The 20,562-nt window shown below is 40.5% G+C and overlaps 1 protein-coding gene across 7 annotated transcripts; it reads left to right on the top strand.

Moving 5' to 3' along the window:
* The first annotated feature begins 673 nt into the window (after positions 1 to 673).
* On the top strand, positions 674 to 20,047 carry mkrn4 (makorin, ring finger protein, 4). 7 transcript variants are annotated; one of them, XM_052034918.1, is made up of 9 exons: positions 759 to 821; positions 6,527 to 6,646; positions 6,877 to 7,005; positions 7,942 to 8,351; positions 13,592 to 13,716; positions 14,219 to 14,412; positions 15,018 to 15,125; positions 17,357 to 17,486; positions 19,159 to 20,047. In XM_052034918.1, exons 4-9 carry the CDS (start codon positions 8,051 to 8,053, stop codon positions 19,357 to 19,359), a joined length of 1,059 nt encoding a protein of 352 aa, XP_051890878.1. In that variant the 5' UTR covers positions 759 to 821; positions 6,527 to 6,646; positions 6,877 to 7,005; positions 7,942 to 8,050; the 3' UTR covers positions 19,360 to 20,047. The 7 variants fall into 7 exon arrangements, with proteins under 7 accessions (XP_051890877.1, XP_051890875.1, XP_051890878.1 ...); XM_052034919.1 differs by lacking the exon at positions 759 to 821 and adding an exon at positions 976 to 991; XM_052034917.1 differs by lacking the exon at positions 6,527 to 6,646 and having other exon boundaries at positions 674 to 821; positions 13,592 to 13,665.
* Positions 20,048 to 20,562: the final 515 nt, after the last annotated feature.

Here is a 20,562-nt window from a genome sequence, read left to right as displayed (position 1 = left end):
TTACAGATCAACTTTTATTTTGCCCAAATCACATTGCAGTCTAACAGAGCAGACTAACAGAACAGAACAGAACTGTGAACGACCGATGTGTTAACTATTAAATGAAAAGCACCACGATGCTGGAGGAACTCAGCAGGCCAGGCAGCATCCGTGGAGAAAAACAGGGGGTCAACGTTTCGGGTCAGGACTCTTCTTTAGGACTGTGTTAACTACTGAGATCGCACCCTATGCGGAGGGAGGGGGGGGGGGCGGGGCAGGAGGAAGATGTCCTGGTAAGACTTGCTCCTGGGGTTGGCCGAGTTAACCATCTGTGGATCCTGGAGGCGGGCACCTTAAGGCTCCGCCCCAGCTGACTGCCTGACAATCTCCGGGGTTACCACTGTGCCCGGAGAGCATGTGGTGTTCACGGGTACCGTGGAGGCGTTCGGGACCGTTGCGCACCGCAGGGAATAAACTGCATCCTAGATGAGGATGGGAATATTTTAATTTAGCCTGTGTTGACTATTGTTTATAGCGTTTACAGAGTTTCGTCGCAATGCTGTAGCACTTGCGATAAACTCGTTTTTGAAAATAAGCAAGATCGCGATGGCGCTAAATTGCGCGATATTCACTTGTGATTGGGCAACCTGGTCACATGGTGGAGAACAAGCGAATGCGCCGCTGTGATTGGCGGTTAACAGGAGGTTGTTGTCGATCGTTTCGGGCCGTCGGCCAGTAATAAGTGGGGGCGCTGGGAGCGGGTCACCGGGGGGTAGCAACGGGGGAGTAATGGCGGAGGGGTGGTCAGAAAGTGTCGCACGTCGGAGGCGGATCCTTTGCAGGTGAGGGGCGAGAGTTGAGGAAGTTTTTTTCCCCTTAAATACCTCTCCTTTGGCTCTGGAGGAGTTGAGGGAACTCTCGCGTCGATCACCGTTCGCTTGAAGTAACGGTTGGAGCTCCCGTGCTTGTGGCGGGCGGGCAGTTTCTAGCCCTGCGCTCGCGCTGCTTCCGGGTGCGTCGCGCGGTAACGGTGGGCAGTAATGGCGGGCGGGCTGCGCGCGGTAACGGTGGGTAGTAACGGCGGGCGAGCTGCGCGCAGTAACGGTGGGCAGTACAGGGCGGGCTGCGCGCGGTAACGGCGGGTGGGGGAGGGCTGCGCGCGGTAACGGTGGGCAGTAACGGCGGGCGGGCTGCGCGCGGTAACGGCGGGTGGGGGAGGGCTGCGCGCGGTAATGGTGGGCAGTAACGGCGGGCGGGTTGCGCGCGGTAACGGTGGGCAGTAACGGCGGGCGGGGGGGAGGGCGGCGGGGAGCTGCGCGCGGTAACGGTGGGCAGTAACGGCGGGCGGGGGGGAGGGCGGCGGGGAGCTGCGCGCGGTAACGGTGGGCAGTAACGGCGGGCGGGCGGCGGGCGAGCTGCGCGCGGTAACGGTGGGCAGTAACGGCGGGCGGGCGGCGGGCGAGCTGCGCGCGGTAACGGTGGGCAGTAACGGCGGGTGGGCGGGCTGCGCGCGGTAACGGCGGGTGGGGGAGGGCTGCGCGCGGTAACGGTGGGCGGTAACGGCGGGTGGGGGAGGGCTGCGCGCGGTAACGGTGGGCAGTAACGGCGGGCGGCGGGCGAGCTGCGCGCGGTAACGGTGGGCGGGCGGCGGGCGAGGGCTGCGCGCGGTAACAGGCGGTAGCGGCGGGCAGGCAGGCAGTGTGCGGCGGGGACTCGGTCGACGAGCCGCCTGCTGCGGCCGAGAGTCGGCCACCCTTCCACCGCTCCTTTGAAGAAGGGGCCCGAACCTCGGAGTCCGATCGTTTGTTGACTGAATCGACCAATGCGCCAGTCAGCTACGTGCCGTTGTGGGATTTCACCCGCACGCTCTCTGACATGAAACCATAAGAACTAGGGATATAAATAACCCGATTGAGTTTGCTCTGCCATCCAACAACTTCATTAGTTTTCTGCCTCGACCGTACTTTCCTGTCCCATCTCAATAGCTCTCGATTCCTCTGATATCCAGGAAGCTACTGATCTGGTATTAGTTTATTATTGTCACGTGCACCGAGATACAGTGAAAAGCTTTGCATGCTGTTCAAACAGATCATGCCTTAAATAATCAAATCGAGTTCGTTAAAAATAAAACAGAATGCAAAATGTAGTGCTGCAGTTGCAGAGGAAGTGCGGGTAGACAAAGTGCAAGGACTGTGAAAATGTAGATTGCGAGATCCTGTTTACAATGAACCCAATGACTTCAGCACCTCTCTTGGCTAGAGGATTCCAAAGAGTCGACACTCCTGTGCAAAGTAACTTGTCCTAGAGTACTAAACGGCTTGCCCCCTATTTTGAGACTGGCCCCTAGTTCTAGGCTCCCTATTTTGAGACTGGCCCCTAGTTCTAGGCTCCTTACATCTACTCTTTTGAGCCAGTTTAAGTATTTTGTATGGCTTGAGGTGATAAACAAATGTGATATGCTTCTAGTCAAAAGGATAAGCTAGGCTAGTTAGTCTAATGTCAGTGGTAGAGAAATTTATTGTGTTTGGTGGGGGTGGTAAAAGAATGAGGAATGAGATTAATCTACACCTGGAAAGGCAGGGCTTGATCAGGGATAGTCAGCATAGATTTGTTAGTGGGGGATCCTGTTTGACTAGTTTTAATTGATTTCTTTATTTTTTTAAGAGTACCTAAATATATTACTGAGGGCAGTGTGGTTTGCATAAACTTGGATGTGAAGTAGAAGATATGATTAGCAGATTTATAGATGACAAAATTTGGTGATGGTGAGAAAGGTAGTCTTTAGCTACAGAATAATATTGATTAGCAGGCAAGTTAGACAATTTAATCCTGGTAAATATCAGGTGATGATTTTTGAGGGGCCTAATTAAGGGTAAGATGTATGCCATAATTGGGTACTAGGGATTGTTGAAGAATGAAAGGGTCTTGATGTACAAGTCTGATTCTGTGGGCTTGTTCCCGGAGCAAATGGTCCAAACTATGTGGCAGAACAACTGACCGCCAGATCTGACCAACAAGTGCAAAGATCTCGCTTGGCTGGCAGTGAGAGGTGCCCTCCCAGTCATTAGCTTTCCTCTACAGGTGACATCACCCCCAATGTATACTGTCCTCAAGACAGCTGTGGTGGGGAAGAAACAGCCACCCACCTCTCTGCAGACTGGATTTACTAAGAAGGTGTGGAGAAAGATGCAAGGGTCTGTGTCCTGGTTCATCTCCAGCAGCTGCATATTAGAGGACTGTCTGATCTACGGGCTGGTCCTGGGGACATGCACTGAGACAGACATCAAGTGCTGCTGGAAAGTCATCAACTCGGTGAAGTGTTGGTCTGCCCAAAACTTGCTGGTCTTTCAGCACAGTGAGATGTCAGTAAGGGAATGCTGCAGATTGGCACTGTCCAGGCTGCAGGAATATGTGCTGAGGGATGCACTGAAGCTCAGTGCAGCCAATGCTAAGGCTCTGTGGGGAAGGACAACAGTCTAGGCTCCTTCTGCTATGGCACATGGAGGGGCAGAGTTGGGTGGGGAAGCCCCTCAAACAGTGAAAGGTACATCACCTCAGAGCCACATGAGTGGCAATGGTGCTATGTTTGTTTGCTTTTTCTCTCCTTGCATTTTGCACTACTGAATGTAACAACCATGAATGTTAAGCTTTTGTATTTTGCACTGTTCTTCCTTTGTATATATTTTTTATTATGAATAAAGTTTATTTTTGAAATATTTAAAAAAAATCATGTTTAAGTGTCCCTGAAGGTGGCAGCACTAGTAGATAAGTTGAAAGCATACAGTGTGCTCGCCTTCATTAGCTATGGCATGGAATACAAGTGCAGCGAGATTATGGTACCACTTTATAAAACATTGGTTAGGTCACAGCTAGAATATTGTGTGCAGTTCTGGTTGTCACACTATAGGAAGCATGTTATTATACCAGAGAGAATGCAAAGGAGATTCATCAAGATGTTGCCTGGGATAGAATGTTTCAGTTCTGAGGGGAGACTGGATAGGCTGTGTTTGTTTTCCTTGGAGCTGAGGGGGCAGCTGACAGATACAAAATTGAGAGGTGTAGATAGGAAGAATAGTTCCCATGTCATTAGAGTCTAAGGCTAGAGGGTATAGGTTTCAGGTAAGGAGCAAGAGGTTTGGAGGGGATCTGAGGAATTTTTTCACCCTGGTAGGTAGTTCTAATCTGCAATGCAGTACCTGAGAATTTGTTAAAGGTAGGTATTCTCACATTCAAGAAGTACCTGGCACGGTGGCGTAGTGGTTAGTGTGACGCTATTACAGCGCCAGCGATCGGGGTTCGATTCCCGTTGCTGTCTGTAAGGAGTTTGTACATTCTCCCATGTCTGCGTGGGTTTCCTCCGGGTGCTCCGGTTTCCTCCCACATTCCAAAGATGTACAGGTAGGTTAATTTGGGTTTAAAACGGGTGGCGCAGACTCGTTGGGCCGGAAGGGCCTGTTGACACGCTGTAAATAAAACTTAAAAACTTATAAGCACTTGAATTGTCAAGGCATATAAGGTTGCAGGCCAAATACTGGTAAATAAAGATGATTATAGATAGTTAATTGATGATAGCACAGACATGGTGGACTGGAGGGCCTGATTCAATGCTTAATGATTCTAAATCTCTTAATTTTTCTGAACTTCAGAAATCTGAGGCTGTCTAATCTTTCATGTGGTAGATCCAGCATCTTGGGAGCACACTTGTACTCCTTAGCTGTTCATCCTCTGTAGATTCACCCTCCAAATGGTATACTGATGTACAATTTCAGGAGCCTAAAATTGTACACATCAATATACTGTTTGCTTTCCTAACTTTCTGTTGCATATGTATTTTCGCATTCTGTGATTTGTCCGTTCAACATTTCCCAAATTCTAACCATTTTTAAAAAAAATACTCCATTTGTTTTTCCTACCAAAGTAGATAATTTTTTTGACATTGTACTCCTTCTGCCATGTTATTATTCAGCTTGCCCACATATTAGCCTTGCATATTTTGCTAACTGCTGACATCACACTAACAGCTTGGTAGTTGTCTTTTTTAATCTTCCTCTCCTTTCTTAAATTATTGTATGTCACATCTGCTACCATTCCTTCAGCTGAAGTCATTTGATAATGTATGGAATTTTTGAAGATGATAATAAGATCCATTATCTCCACAGTCGCTTCTCTCAAAACTTGTGGATGAAGATGATTGTGTTCTTGGGATTTATTAAGTTTCAGGCTCATTAACCTCTTATGGTATTTTAATTTTTATTCCTAATTTGCATTGAGTCCTTGGTTCTCCAATATTTCTGGGATTTGATTTTATGTACTTGCCACTCCTTATTGCCCTGTCTGTATGTAGATTGAAGTTTTCTGTGTTTACTGTATTGCCCCTATAACATATACTTCTGATTTCCTAATTTATACAGTGGCTGCATCACTACTACTATTGAGGCCTATAAACATCTCCAGTGTTTTCTACCTCAAACTAATTCTATACTTCAATGTACTGAACCAAGATCCTTTAACAAACAATGTAATCAGTACATTTATAAACACTCTCACCACCTTTATTCTTTTGGCCCTTCCTTTCTGAACATCAAATACTCTTGAATATTTAGTTCTTGCCCTGCAACCATGTTTCTTTAATGGATGTGAATTAGCTGGTTGGAATTTGCAGCAGTGTTGCTGGTCTGCTTTGCAGAAATATCTTGTGTATAGCAAGTGAGTTGTCGGTATAAAAGTTGGAGGAATCATTGCATATTATACTGATATTGTATAATGTTTCAACCATTTAGTAACTTTTTTCAATTTTTGAAAGCCTGAACTAGTGTTATTGTAACAGGTGGTAATTCATTCTATTGGTTACAGGACATGACATGCATGTTGAAAAAGCTAACTAATAGGCTACCACTGGGGTTGGTGGTGATCAGTCCTGGGATTCTGTTTACCATCTACATTGGTGACTTGGAGTTAAATTTGGTTATAATACAAAGATGGGTGGGAGAACAAGCTGAGAAGGATGATCTTAAACACTGAGTGGGAAAACATTTGGCGGATTGAGTATACTTGGTCCTGTGAAATCAGCCCCAAGTCACACCTCCGATATCTAGAACAAAAATATCTAAAGACATGTACACCTAGGAACCAATCTTTATGAAAAATGGTAATCAGTTTCCAGATCACTTGACAAGTAGTTCTCTGCAATGTGCAGTTCTAATAGAGAGCAGTCTTTGTTCACACAGCTGTACCTTGTGATTTCAAAGCAGAGTTGCAAGTTTCAGTGAAAGTAGTTTTTAAAGTTAATATTGTTTCCCTTTGGCTAGTTAAACACTTTGTGTTCATTGAGCCATTAAAGTTTTAAGAGAATTATAGGGCAAACTAGAAAACTGAAGATGTTTTGGGAGAGGAAGCCTGTGCTTCTACCTCTCAGGATAACAAGACTTGATGTATACTGTGAGGAAATGAGGTTAAACACATAATTGTTTTTCTATTCTTAAAATGGCAAATACAAAATGTTGCTGCACAGTGAATTAATTGTGTGTTCTTGTACATTAACTTCTAGTGTGCCCAAGAATGCTTGGCCCCTCTGGATTATTACAGCAATTTCCTTCATGAAACCTTTTTAATCTCATTTAAAAGCTACTCTGCCTTTTTACTTATTGCTGTGGTGATTGGTTGCAGAGTAAGTAAAATTATACACTTTTAAGTGAATCAAGGTATGTTAGTACAGAAATTGCTGAAGTAAAAGATCAGCCATGATCTTATTGAATGGTGGCAGAGGTGCGAGGGGCTCAATGGCCTACTGTTTCCTAATGTTCTTGATGGGGTAATGAGATCATAAGCTAACCTTGGGCAATATTAATGGTGTTCTCATTTGAAGCACAAAATATTAAGTGCCCTATGCTTTTCCAGGAACTTCATCCACGGAGCTTGCAAATGGGGACATAGCTGCTATTACTCGCATGACCTGTCTTTGCAGAAATCATCCCAGATCTGTAGGCACTATTTAAATGGATTTTGCTTCTATGGAGACCGTTGCAGGTTTGTATTTCCTAGTTTTGGGAACTTGTACCACAAATACTTGTATTTGGAGTTTGCCTTGTGATGAAAAATTCTATGGTACTATTTTGCATTACTGGAATACTTTAAAGTACTTTGTATAGTTGCTGTATATTTTACAGAGTAGTGCATGTAATGTTAGCAAATGTGGCAAGCGTCATGTTAGGAAAGAAACTTGCAATCAGATCACAGCATTGACTGAGCCATTTAATTTTGTTCTCTTTTAGTTTGTAAAGAATACAGTAGCATTTATAAATTTTAATCTCAATTTTGGATATTGTTACCTTTGTCATATCTTCAGCCCCACTTTTGTGTTGCCAGTCTTCTGGACAAGCCACAGTTTCTGGTGTAATTGTTGCCAGATCTTGTGGTGTGGTGGTGCAGGAATCCCAGGTGATTAAGGGAAACAAACTTTGTAATGACTTGTTTTTGATATTGAGGAACAGGTGGTTTTGTGATGTCTTTGTACTTCTGGAATTTAGACTTCTCAAATCAGTTCTGTAATCAGCACGTAGCATAATGCAGAACTGCCCAAAATTTAGAGATGTTTGGGATAACTCTTTATAAGAAGTGGTGATAGTATTCTGAGACAACATTTGACTGAACCTTTAGGATAATTGGGTGATTTCATTTGGGCCTAATTTGTTATTGACCATGCAGGGCCAAAATCATTTTTTGAGAGGAGGACATTCTATTCTGTAGCATGAATGTAATTTACTTAATTGCGGCCCATGCAAATCAAATGGAATCTGACTGCTATTGTGCTGAACCAAATAATTAGATTTATAGTTGTGGTTGGTTTGGCAGTTTATACATGTCTCCTCTGTCTGGGACTTAATGGTTCATTTTTTTCTGAAGACTTGTTTTGAAGTGGTATTAAGTTGCATTTATGAACAATGCCTAAAAATATCATACTAGATATCAACACATACGACCAACTGCAGGATGGTCACCTGGGAGCAGACGTGGTTCTGAGCCTGCCCTTCAGCTGAGGAGGACTGGAGAACCATCTCGGACTTTCCATGAAATGGAATCTAGACACCGCACTGGAGGATATGAACCCAAAAACAGGCGTAGTTCTGCTCCTACTATTCAGCGAATGGCAGCTGGATTTTCTCAACCTTCCCGTACTGTCCACTCAACTGCTCAATTGGCCTCTTGGAGTCGACGTGGTTCTGAACCTACTGTCTCAAGTTCCACGCACTTGAGAAATACTGAGTGCTTTGGCAGGCAGCTGGGGGAAGAAGCCAAAGACGATAAGGAAAATGAAACTCCTTCGAAATGGGAACTTGGTGAAGAATTTTTACCGTGGAAGATTCAAGAGCGTGGTAAGTAACAATGAACTTTATGTAAGGCTATGTTTTGAATCTTTTATCAATTTCCACTTCTCGTGCAATAATGTAGTCTTCAACTTTGGTGGGGGAATTACTCATGAGGTGAGTGGTGCAGAGAAGGAGATTTTACAGCTCTTGTGGGCAGGGGTGTCTATCTTCACTATTTCTGGAGGAGGGAAATAAACAATCAGGAATATGTTTTCAAACATTGCAATGAAACTTTGGATCTAGAAACTGATTCAGTAGGCAAACAGAAAAGGGGCTAATGAATTGTAAATCATCCAAACTAGTACTTAAAGTAAGAATAGTTTTGGGAACTGCAATAGTGTGGTCTTGCAACAGTGAAACTATAGTAAGCACATTCTAAAAATTGAAATGAATTTTGAATTGGCTGGCATCTATATAAAATGGGCAATTTTCTTGGAATGGCACATGGACAAAATAATATGCCAGAAAATCTTGTGGTGGAGTGCATCAGAACTTGAAAGTATTTAATCCGATCATGCATGCAAATACAAGCTTAAAGCAGTAGGTTTCATTGAATACTTCAATGTATAGCTTTTTTTAAAAAAACTGCTATTCAGGGCAGCAGTCTGAATATAGAGATGCACAGATGCTTGAGTACTGCACTTAACAGTAGTGGAGTGTCCCAGGAATCTGCACTAATTTCTTGATGTAATATTTAATTGGAGTTTGAAAACTGAGTGCCTTTTATGTCTGGAATCTTTACACACCTTTATTTTTATAACACTTGGAAAATTCTTTCTACTACAAACATAGCCATAGCTAAAAGTCTCAAGTTAGAGCTGCGTAAACATTGTGAAAATGTGGATATTTGGGATTCAGAGCTGCTTTTCAGACACTTCTGTGCCATTCATTAACCTTAAGAAAATTTGAAAACCAAAGGAAAGTCAGCTGTGGGAGTAAGTTCCAGCTGAATTGCTGAAAGTTGTGGATGCATTTTATAAAATGCATTGTTCCATGTTATAAATGCTTTGTGGCATTAGTAGGTTTATGTAGTTTTCAGTTTTGCAAGTATGTGGTTATGGCATACTATTTGTATATTTTTTAATATGTCATGCAGATTTCTTATGCATCTCTAGATGGACATTTCTGAAGGCACAAGAATACACCTTCCCTTTCATTTCTTTTCCTATTCTGTAATCCTGGAGATCTTTTTTTCATTGTTTAAATTTGATGATTTGCAATAGTGTAGAGCTTCATGAAATACTTAATTTGTGGACAGAATTACTAAGACTACATTATCCTAGGCCAAAGTGCAGGTTTCTGTGCTGTACTGTTCTAGTTGTGTTTTGTTCCTTATGGTTATTATAGTTGTTCAACAAGTAAAATGTAAAGGAATGAAATCCCATACTTGTAAAAAAAAATCTAGTTCTTGAGCAGAGCATGTTAATCAGCAATGTCTTCAGTCATTAATTATAAAACAGTATATTGGGGTCTGGGACCCTTCAGAATTGTGAAAAAGAAACAAGGGAAGGTAGTAGAGAAGGTGAGGGAGGGGAATGGGTGGACCAAAATTCTCCTGATAAGGTGATACTGAGTGACCTAATTAGTTACTAAAATCAGATTAAGCATTGTCTAATGGTGCTTCTAATGGTGAGGCTGTGGGATGTGACCAGCAGGCCATTTTATACAAAAAAAACTGAGCTCAAATGATGGCAGGCAAAAGTGGCCAGTTCCAGTGTAAACAAAGAATCTAAAGTTGGAGAATTCAGCATTGGATCCTGCAAGCTGCAATGTGACCAGAAGGAAGATGCGTTGCTTCTCACACTTGTGTTGTAACTGTACGGGAGGCCACAAACAAAAGTTGGAGTGGCAGGCAGTCAGAAGCTAGTGTCATGCCTGTGGACTAAGTGCAGAAGCTTTGGAAAGCAGTCACCCAATCTGCATTTGATTTCTCCAGTGCAGTGGAGGCCACATTGTGAATGCTGAATGCAGTACACTAGAAGTGCAAGTGAATTGCTATTCCACGTGGAAGGACTATTTGGGTCTCTGGATGATGGGAAAGGATGATAAGACAGGCGTTTCTACTCCTGTGGATGTATGGAAAATTGCATTCTGAAATGTTAACTGTTTCTTTTATCACAGATGCTGCCTGGCCTGCTTAGTGTTTCCAGTGTTTTCTGTTATTTTAATCCTTGTTAAGCAAGCTTGTCAAGTTTTTCTTTTTGCTTTTTGTCCAGGATTACTGAAGTTGAGTTTTATAAACAATATTGGAATATCCAGGTTTACTCTGTGCCCACATCTACTGCATCTATTCATGACAAAACACTTGAGCTTTTTCAGTGAAGGTTCTTCGTTCTTATGATGAAGGGCACTAATGTGAAAACTAATACCAGAAAATAATCACGATGGCTGCTGGCTTGTTCAGAATCCTAATACCAGTTCTGCAGTGATCCTGAATGCCCCTGGTATACATTGGGAATGAGAAATGCCTTTTTACTTTTGAGGCCTGGGACTCCTGATAAAGGCACAAGTTCCAAAGACTAGTTGTGCCTAAACCAAAACTGGCATTTCTGAAATAGTACAAGTTTTTGCTTGCTATTAAACAAGTAATGCTGCTTTAAAAAATAAGTGGAAAATGCCAGCATTGACAGGTCTGGCAGCATTGGTGGAAAGAAAAACCGTTGTAACTTTTCAACAGAATGTGGGAGAAATGAAAAGGGAACATTTTCATCTTGCAAAGAAGGGAGAGCAGAGAAAACAAAGGGAATGTATATAGGGTGGAGACCAAGGAATCCAGAGGTCATTAGTGCTGTCTAGTTAGGATATAAATATGGGGAGATGAATTGGGACAGGAGGGAGAAAACAATACTGGAACTGAAAGTTGCAGAACATAGTTGCTGGAAATTTGAAACACAGACTGCTGGAAATACTCGGCAGGTAAGGTAGCATTTGGTGAGAGGGAAGAAACAGTAACATTACAGGTTGATGACCTTGCAAGGTTGAACGGATGGGGAAGACTGGTAATGGGGTTACATAGCTAATTTTTTCCTTATTCTACAGATGCTAGTTGACCTGATTTTTTTTCCCCCAGAAACTGCTGTTCTGCGTTTTGGTTTTAGCTTTCCTTTTTGCCCCATTCTCATTCATTTCTCTTTGCATCTCTGCCAGACAGATCAGTTTGTGATGAAGAATCTTCAAGCAGAAACATTAACTGTTTCTCTCTACAGATGGTGCCTGACTAGTTGAGTGTTTCTTGTATTTATTTCAGATTTCCAACATCTGCGTTTTTTTTAAAAGCTCTTTGCTACTATTGTTATATTGGTATATTTATTGATTTGCCTGGCAGCTTTGACAGATCTAGATTGATCAGCCATTGAATTTTCTCCTGTAATTTGCATAATTATGTAAGTGGTTAATTTCCTCTTGTACAGTCTGTGTACTTTATTGTACTTGCACTGTTTACTGGTTTTTCCTTTATCTAGAATTTTGTGATGTCCCTTTTTAAAAAAAAATTATGTGTTTGATTTGAAAAGTATGAAATTCATGTATGGCTTGCCTGACACGTTAGATGGAGATTTGGTTTCTTCTGGCTGGGGTGTCTAGATCAAGGGTTTGGACTGAGATGAGGAGAAATTTTCCATAGGTTAGTAAATCTTCATCCAAAAGGGATGTGGAGGCTGAGTTTATTTTAGATGGATTGAAAGGTTCTTAAATATTAAGATATATGGGGTTAATGAAAATGGATCTGGGGCAGAGATTAGCTGTGAATGTATTGAATGGTAGAGCTGGCAGAGAGAGCAAGTGGCTACTCTGCTTGTTCTTGTTATTGCAATAAAAGATTAGTGTTCTCGGTAGCAGATGAGGAGAAAGCACATGCAAAATAAAACAGTTGTGACCTGATGTATTGGCCTGGGTCCTGTACACAACTTTCCAAGAATTGCAATACTTTACTGATTCTTGTGTACATGTGTGGTGAGAGCTTTCATTTGGAGGTCAAATGAAAGGAGAAAGTATACAGTTAATGGTAGGCTCCTTAATGACATTGAGGTGCAGACGGATCTTGGGGTCCAGATCCATAGTTCACTGAAAGTGGCTATGCAAGTGGATAAGGTGGTAAAGAAGGTGTATGGAATGCTTGCCTTCATTGGTAGGGGTGTTGAGTATAAGAGTAAGGAAGTCATGCTGCAGCTATATAAAATTTCAGTCAGACCACACTGGGAGTATTGTTTGCAGTTCTGGTCACTCCATTATAGGAAGGATGTGAAGATTGTGAAAAAGGTGTGGAAGAGGTTTGCCTGGATTAGAGGGTATGTGCTACAAGGACAGGTTGGACAAACTTGGGTTATTCTCCTCGGAGTGTCAGAGGCTGAGGGGAGACCTGATGGAGGTTTTTAAAAATTATGAGAGACATGGGGTAGATGGTCAGAGTCTGTTTCCCAGGGTAGAAATGTCACCGGAGGACATGCTTTGTGGTTGGGGGGGGGAAGAAATGTGAAGGGCAAGTTTTTGTTTTGCGCAGAGTGGTAGGTGCTTGGAATGGGTTACTAGGGGTAGTAGTGGAATTGGGCAGTTTGGTGGACTTTAAGAGGCTTTTAGACACATGAATATGAAAGGAATGGAGGGATGTGGATGATACACAGGAGGACATTTGGTATAACTCAACATTAAAATTGGCACAACATGGGCTGAAAGGCCTGTCCAGTGCTGTACTGTTCTATGTTAACTGACTGGTTTTGTATACACAAATTAAAATCCTTTTATGCAGGACTCTGATCATTTTATGTATTTAAAATAATTACCTCCTGAATTCATCATGATGTTGATGCTTGTTAAACTACTGTTCATTTGGTGAATCTGGCTGGGTAGCAATGACTACACATTGCTACCTAGTAGAAAGGGTGGGGAGGTGAGGGAAATATTAATAATGAGCAAAGTGGCCATGAGTAATAGGCCTTCATTTACAAGAATCCTGATGTGAGAGAGTTAGTAGCAGTGTAGAATTGCAAAAGTAACTTCAAGGTCTGGGGAAAAAAAATGGAAGAACATTTGACATATTTACTGCTTTTCAACATAATTCAACTTGTTTAAACTTTGGAATTCCATTTTTGAAACATAGTAGGTCTTGTTTCATTGAAAATCCATAATAAATGTAAATATTGACTTGTATACTAGACCAAAATTACTTTGTGTTGAATTTTCACTGTTTACTCAGTGTTCTCAAGAGTTGTCTTTTTTTTATGCAGTCTAAAAACTCTGTTGCATTTCAGACTATTCATCAACATCGCAGGCAGCGGGTTCTTCTCACTGTATGTGCCAGAAACCGAACAGTGGAGTCAACCAGGTACCTCAGAATGATCCGAAGGATTCTTTGGCTTCTCAATCTACTATGAAGGTTTACAATTACAACTTCTGTAAAGAAATCTACTAGCTTGTTCATTCCAGTTAATGACTACATTTTTTAAAGTTCTTCTACTTTATTTGTAATTCATTAAGATCTTAAATGAGAATCCTTTTGGACTACACTGAACAAACTGGAATATGCTTCATGCCATTAGGAATTTTTGAGCATTGCAAAACCAATTGGTTCCTTTATTAAAACAGGAGCTGTTATTACACTATTGTAGCAATAATGGAGATTGAAGGAGCATTATCTGTTGAAACAAACTGGATTCCTGTGTTGTCTTGCATTCCTTGAAGATTTTAATCTCTCAAAAATAACTTCATAAAGAATTTAAGTTACTTAAGGTTGTCCCATAATTTTTCTGTGAGTGTGGTATCTGTCCCATGATATAACTGAGAATGCCTTAGTTATATGCTACAGATAGTAAAGTGCCAAACAGCTTTGGCTATAATGAATAAAAAGAGAATAATTTGGTTCTTCTACTTGCATTTAGAAAAAGTTGGCTACAAACCAGGCCTTCGAAATGAGTAAAGATATTATTTGTGGAATATGCATGGATAAAGTCTATGAAAAAACACCAGCTAAAGACCGATGTTTTGCAATTCTTCCTGACTGCAATCATGCTTTCTGTGTGACCTGTATCAAGAAATGGCGACACAGCAAGGGGTTTACCAATAATATAATAAAGTAAGTAAACATCACAAATTAAATTTTAGTTTTGGTGCCATTTGTATTGTCACTATTCCAATTGTCTTGATTGTTAAAATTCCTGAGAGTATTGGTATTTCTGAGTAAGCAGCTGAGATATACAGATCAGCATAAATGTAATCAAGTATGCTAAGGTGATGGTTTCAAATTAACTTCTGGGGGGTGTTGTGATAAGTTGATCTTTGTCACACTAATTTCATGTTAATGTAATGCTCAAATATAGTCTAGAAACTGTAAATTACTTGTGATGATTTTGCATTGTTGTAAACATTCCTGTAATTTTAAATAATACTCTGGAACATTCTAAGGTAATTTTGATCTTGTAGAAAACAGATGTTTGGTGTCTGAGAGCACTTCACGATGGTGATGGAAATATGTTGTCAAAATGGGACTATCTTCTGAAATGTCTGCATTTTTAAAAAAAATCATACTGCATTTTCTGGCTGAAGTTGAATTTTGAGTGCTATTGATAACACTTACAAAAGTCTGGTCAGACCTTTGTAATACATTGAACAATGTGGATGGTGTTTGTGCTTTTTCCTCTTTCTAAATGTCCTGGAAATTCAAATATCCTTTGTTTACAGAGCATGTCCTGAATGTAGAGTAGTGTCCAGTTACTACATACCACACAGATATTGGGTAGTTGATGAACAGAAACAGGAGCTCATTGACAAGTTCAAAGCTGAGAAAAGGTAGGTTTGAACTTGGATACTGCAGCATCAGTGTTACCAGTTCCCTAACTGAATGTACTATAGAACTACCTGATTTTCTACTTAAAAATGTAGTAATCTTTAATAATTGATCTTGCACATACATACACTCATTTCCAAAATGATCTGGCAGATGCAAAGTATTTGATTACAAGGATAAAGATATTTACTTAATTTTGATTTTGTTTTTCTGCCATTCTTGCTATCATTGCTGCAATTGAAGTTACTTGTTTAGTAGCCAGCATTCATTGACCATTTATCCAAGGGGAAGATTTTGTAATTCACTGTGACAGCTGGGAAATTTTAAACAAATTAAATCTGAATTAAAAAAGAAACAAATCCCAGTTGTGAAACTACCAGACTGTTTATAAACTAATGCTTCACTACTTCAGGGATGGAACTCTGCTGTTTGTACTTGATCTGGCCTGTACCCACTGATTCTTCATTGTTGCTTCAGTTAAGAGGCAATTAGGAATGGATGATTTAATGTTGGCATTGTCAGCAACATCCACATCCCATGAATATCTTATTATTGTGGGCATTTAAATTATTCTGTCCACCTGAGATCTGATGGGCATAACCTGTAACTCCTAATACTCAATCCAGTAGTTCTTTTAAGCCTCTATTTCCTGCTGTCTTCTTTTGATGTAGGCTTCTACTATTGGAAGTAATTCTTAAACAGAATGCAATTCTTAGTAAGCCTCCCACACCCCAGCCAAACAACACCATTGGCAGGTTAGACTTGAGGAATGGAGAAACAAGACTGCAATTGCTGGAGAAACTTGGGTTGGGCAATATTTATGGAGAGAAATGAACAGTTGACATTTTTCTTAGATAGAGGGAGATGGCCAGTATAAAGAGGTGAGGGGAAGGGGTGGAGAAAGAGCTTCCAAGCAATAGGTGGATCCAGGGGAGAGGGGAAATAGTGACGGGTTTGGGGTTTATAAGTAGAGACAGGGCTGCAAATGGAATTTGATAGGAAAGGAAGGTGGAGCATGGGACCAATAAGGGAGATGGGAACAGTAGGGGGAGGGGACCCAGAGTGGGGGTTGAAGGATGGGGAAAGAATTGGGATAGGTGTAGGAGAAACTGGGGTAGATCAGGTGAGGGGGGAGTGGGTAAGGAATTAAGGGATGACTTGAAATTGAATGGGAAATGATGTAAACCTCAGTATAACCTTGCCATTAAAGTCCAACATTTTGATTTCTTAACACCAGTTTGGTCAACTTGCCTGTTTTGTCTTGGACAAGAGTCATAAACTTGTGGTTTCAAATTACAATATACTTTGATAAACCTTGTTCTGTGACATATTTTAGTATAGTTATCCAACTGATTCCTCTTCTGTGCTCCCAACCCCTACTCTTTTCTTCTGTAGTTCTTGGTTTCCTACTAGTTTTAAACTCTTTCATGTACTTATCTACTTGATCTTAAGGATTTGCTTCCACTGGGGTTTCTGCTATGGTCAATGTTTGGTTTTTAAAAATATATATTTAATCACACTCATTCTTCCATGTTTGGAAAGCTAGTTAAGGAATCCAATTCTCCTTTCCTAGTGCTACTGTACAAGTTTGGTGACCTTTTTCTGCCAAATCTTTCAATTTCATGTTTGCTCTTGCGATGGATAAACATTTTTCCAAGGCCCTTTTGTTAACCAATGCAGGAGTTCTGTTATCTTTGGATGTGGAATCACCTATTCTTCCTACACTTAGTACTTGCTATTTCCAGGCAACCAGTTTCTCCATGGTGCCAGTCTTGTGCCCTTGTTACTGAGTATAGGACTCAGCCTTCCAAGAACTGGATGCATTTTGTTTGTTCCTCTAAAAGTGATTTAAGGCTAGTTTCCCTACTTGTATTCCTTTGTGTGTGGGGTTACCACTCTTGGAGTGGCATCTGTGGTTCCACTGCCTGCTATATGAGGAAAATTAACATTTCAGAAGTCCAAGACTTGAGATTTCTCAAACATGAGCATTGTCCTTTGACACCTGCATCATTGTACTCAATGACAAAAACAAAAATATTGAAATATGGGCAGAACCACTTAAATCAGCAATAATACCAGCCTTTGGTACGAGTAGGATTGAGTTTGCTCTAAGGATGGTCCACTGAGATGTACTCTTTTGATTAACATGAAAGTTTGAGCAAAGTTAAGAAAATTTAAATTCTATTCTTGCTACACAGTTGATTCACCTCTGCAATGACATTCTCTTTCACAGAAAAATAAGATGCAAGTTTTTTCTGCAAAGCAATGGCAAATGTCCTTTTAAATCTGAATGCATATACTTGCATGAGTTTCCAGAGGGATATCGGCCAACTCGGCATCAGCCAAGAAAGCGAAACAATCATGTAAGAAAATTCTATATAACTAACAAAAGTATTTGTTTCCTTATTGCTTGCTTAATTGATTTATTTATAGTGTAACCTTTGGTTGGTCTTCAAGCGAATCAGACTGCCAGTAACTCTTTTAGAATTTTTTAATGAGACAAAAGTTTTCCAAAGAAGACCATAAATGATGGTTTTTGTTGAAGCCAGTTAATTGAATGTCTAAGTCAACACAAATTAAACAGCAACTAGAGATGGATGACAGAGGTAGATGATTTTGGAGATGTTTAACAACCAGGATGAGCATTTTTAAATTGTGGCTTTTATTGTAATTGGCAAGCTTGGGTGATGGGTAAATGGGACTTGCTACAAGTTATGATATAGAACATCAGTCTTTTGAATGAAAATCAAAAACCTGCAGATGCTAGAAACCTCAAAAACAAAATGCTGGAAATAATTAGCTGGTCAGGCCACATCTGTGGGAAGAGAAATGTGAGTTAATGTTTTAAGTCTTTTTGAATGATCTTAGTTTAAAGTAGAATGAGGAAGAGCAGCCAGGAGTATGTTGTTACAGTGGAGTCTTGGGATAATGAAAGACATGGATGTAGGTTTTGGTGTTGGAGAACCACATTTAGAATTGGTTGACATACTGAGATAAACAGTCTTAACAATGTCACTATTGGATCATAACTGAACTGATTTTAAGTGAAGAGAGTCTGGCTCAGTTTCAGACCTTCAAGGTAAAGGGTTGACAGCTGGGAATAAAAGCTTTGACTGGAGAAATTTTCTGCTCACCCTGTGGATGTTCCAGTAATCTGTCAGAGATCAGAGGTGGTGAGAACAAGTGTTCACCACCAGACATCATGCACATTTACCTGGTGGAGTTTAACATTCAGGTTTTTTTGATTAATGCCAAACTGTTTTTGAGAAAACAGAATCAGTGCCACTTTGGATAGGTGTAGTTAGAAGGAGGGATTCCTGAACTATGCTTCTCTGCATGGTATCCATGCTTCTCTGCATAGTATCCATAATAACTCTGCTTCCATGACTTGTCAGAAAGACTATTTCCACCATCTTTTGTATGAAATTGTTTTTGGACTGGGGGGAGACAATAAGCCGTTGTATGGTTAAGATTCATTGACACTACTTCCTAGGCAACTGATCACGCAGCTGTGTAATCAAATACAAACTTTACAGCATTGACATTTTGGAAAGCTAATTCACTATATGACCAGTAAAGACTGGGATATCTGGTGTGCAGTCAAAAATATTTTAACTACACAAGCCCCATTTTTATTTTAAGTGGAGGTCCATGAGTCCAGAAGCAAGGAACTGCTAATACTTGTTTACAAAACAAAGCTTGTGAGAAGATGCAGAGGGCAAAGATCTGAATTAGACCAAGAACTGGTGATTTCTTCTGACAGGATTTCTCAAAGGAGGTTAGGGGGAGATTTTAATAGTTCAAAATTTAAGTTTTTCTGGTAAATAAGATCACTTGTTGCTGGCATGAAGGTTGGTGATGGGAGGATGATGGAACTGGTGAGGAAGTGAAGCTCAGGAATTTGTTTGCAAATCCATTAATTACATTAAAAAAAAATGTAACTGCTATTTGACTTTGGATTAAACATTTTTTTTCAGCTTTGCATATTGATTTTTAAGACCTTAGATTTAATATCTTTTGTTGTATGCCCCACAGCCTTCATTTGGACTTGCATGGAACAACTATGATGATTACGATGAGGATGATGACTTTGATCGTACCCTTCACCTTTTTGGTGTGCTTTCCCTTGATTCTTTTTTAGAGAATGCGGACTTTCATTATGAATTCTTTGATTCAGATCTGTCTGATTTTAGTCTAGATTATGATTTTGATTCTTCTTCAGATGATGATGATTAATGGTGCAATCAAAGCCTTGTAAGACTGGTGCAGTGCTACTGCATGTGGCAGCTGAAAATTTAATGGCATTAGTTTATCCTACCTTTTTGGCAGTGCTGTTGTAGATAGCAGGCTAAGCCATAGTTAGATATTGTAACAGGTCTATTTACACTGGTCTATTGTGTTAGTAAGTTTGATTTCTCAGTGTAGTGACACTGCAATCTATTATTCTACCTTGTTTAAAACCTGCAGTTACTCAGCAATTCAAGCCCTTTAGGTTAAAGACTTAACACTTGTGAATTGAGTAGCACATGTGATATATCTCAAAAGATTGAACAATTTGTATTGTGATTTTCTTAAGATGAACTGATTGTGCTGAATTCCATGATCACTGCTGGGATAATGTTCACTCGTTCACTGGGGAATTGTCTATTTCACCAAACCTTGTAAATATGTGCCAGCAGGTTAACTGACCTGTATGCTGTAGTGATACAGAGTTACTACACCAAAGTTTTAGAGCTGAATAATGTAGATTTGGAATAGCTACAATTTTGCTTCCTTTATAGGGAGGAAATGGACATTTATCATAAGAATCAATGGCAGTTTAACATTTTTGTAACCTGATCAATAATGAGCAATTAATAAAATTAATGAGGGTATTTTTAAAAATTTGTACTAAAATGTCAAAATAAAACAATTTGTGAATAGGTGTCTGTCCTTGCAATTTCTCTTCCAATATGTGTTTTTACAAACTGAAGTATGCATCTGAGGTGTGCTATTATTCACAAGTTCCAGTTTTAAAACTTGAAGTATCAAATAGCTTTGCAGAAAGCCTTTCCTTGCCACCACTACCCAGACCAAATTATATCCCTTTTCAAGTATCCAAAACAAAGCTGAGTCAACCTATTCCAACCTTTTATTACCCAGAAATGAACTTTCAAGCACCAACCCTCCCTCCCTCAGCTTGCCTGTTGTAAACTCAATCTATTTCTCTTATCCCATCTATCAGGGCCTTGGGGTATAGGACTTCCCCTCTGCATCATTACAGCAATTTCATCTAAAGGGTGTAATAATCTTTAGAGGGTTAAAGATATTGTTTGAAGAGAGAGAGTACCCATGTTGGATGTACAGGAGTTCCCATTTACAGACCTTGCATTTTATTAAATATAAATGCAAAATTTAAATTAATCAGAAAACTGCTTAATCTAAGTATTATGTTTGCTT

The sequence above is a fragment of the Pristis pectinata genome, chromosome 20, assembly GCF_009764475.1.
Source record: "Pristis pectinata isolate sPriPec2 chromosome 20, sPriPec2.1.pri, whole genome shotgun sequence".
Lineage (NCBI taxonomy): Eukaryota > Metazoa > Chordata > Chondrichthyes > Rhinopristiformes > Pristidae > Pristis > Pristis pectinata.
The sequence above is the reverse complement of the archived record's forward strand: the minus strand, read 5'-3'. Positions and strand labels throughout refer to the sequence as shown.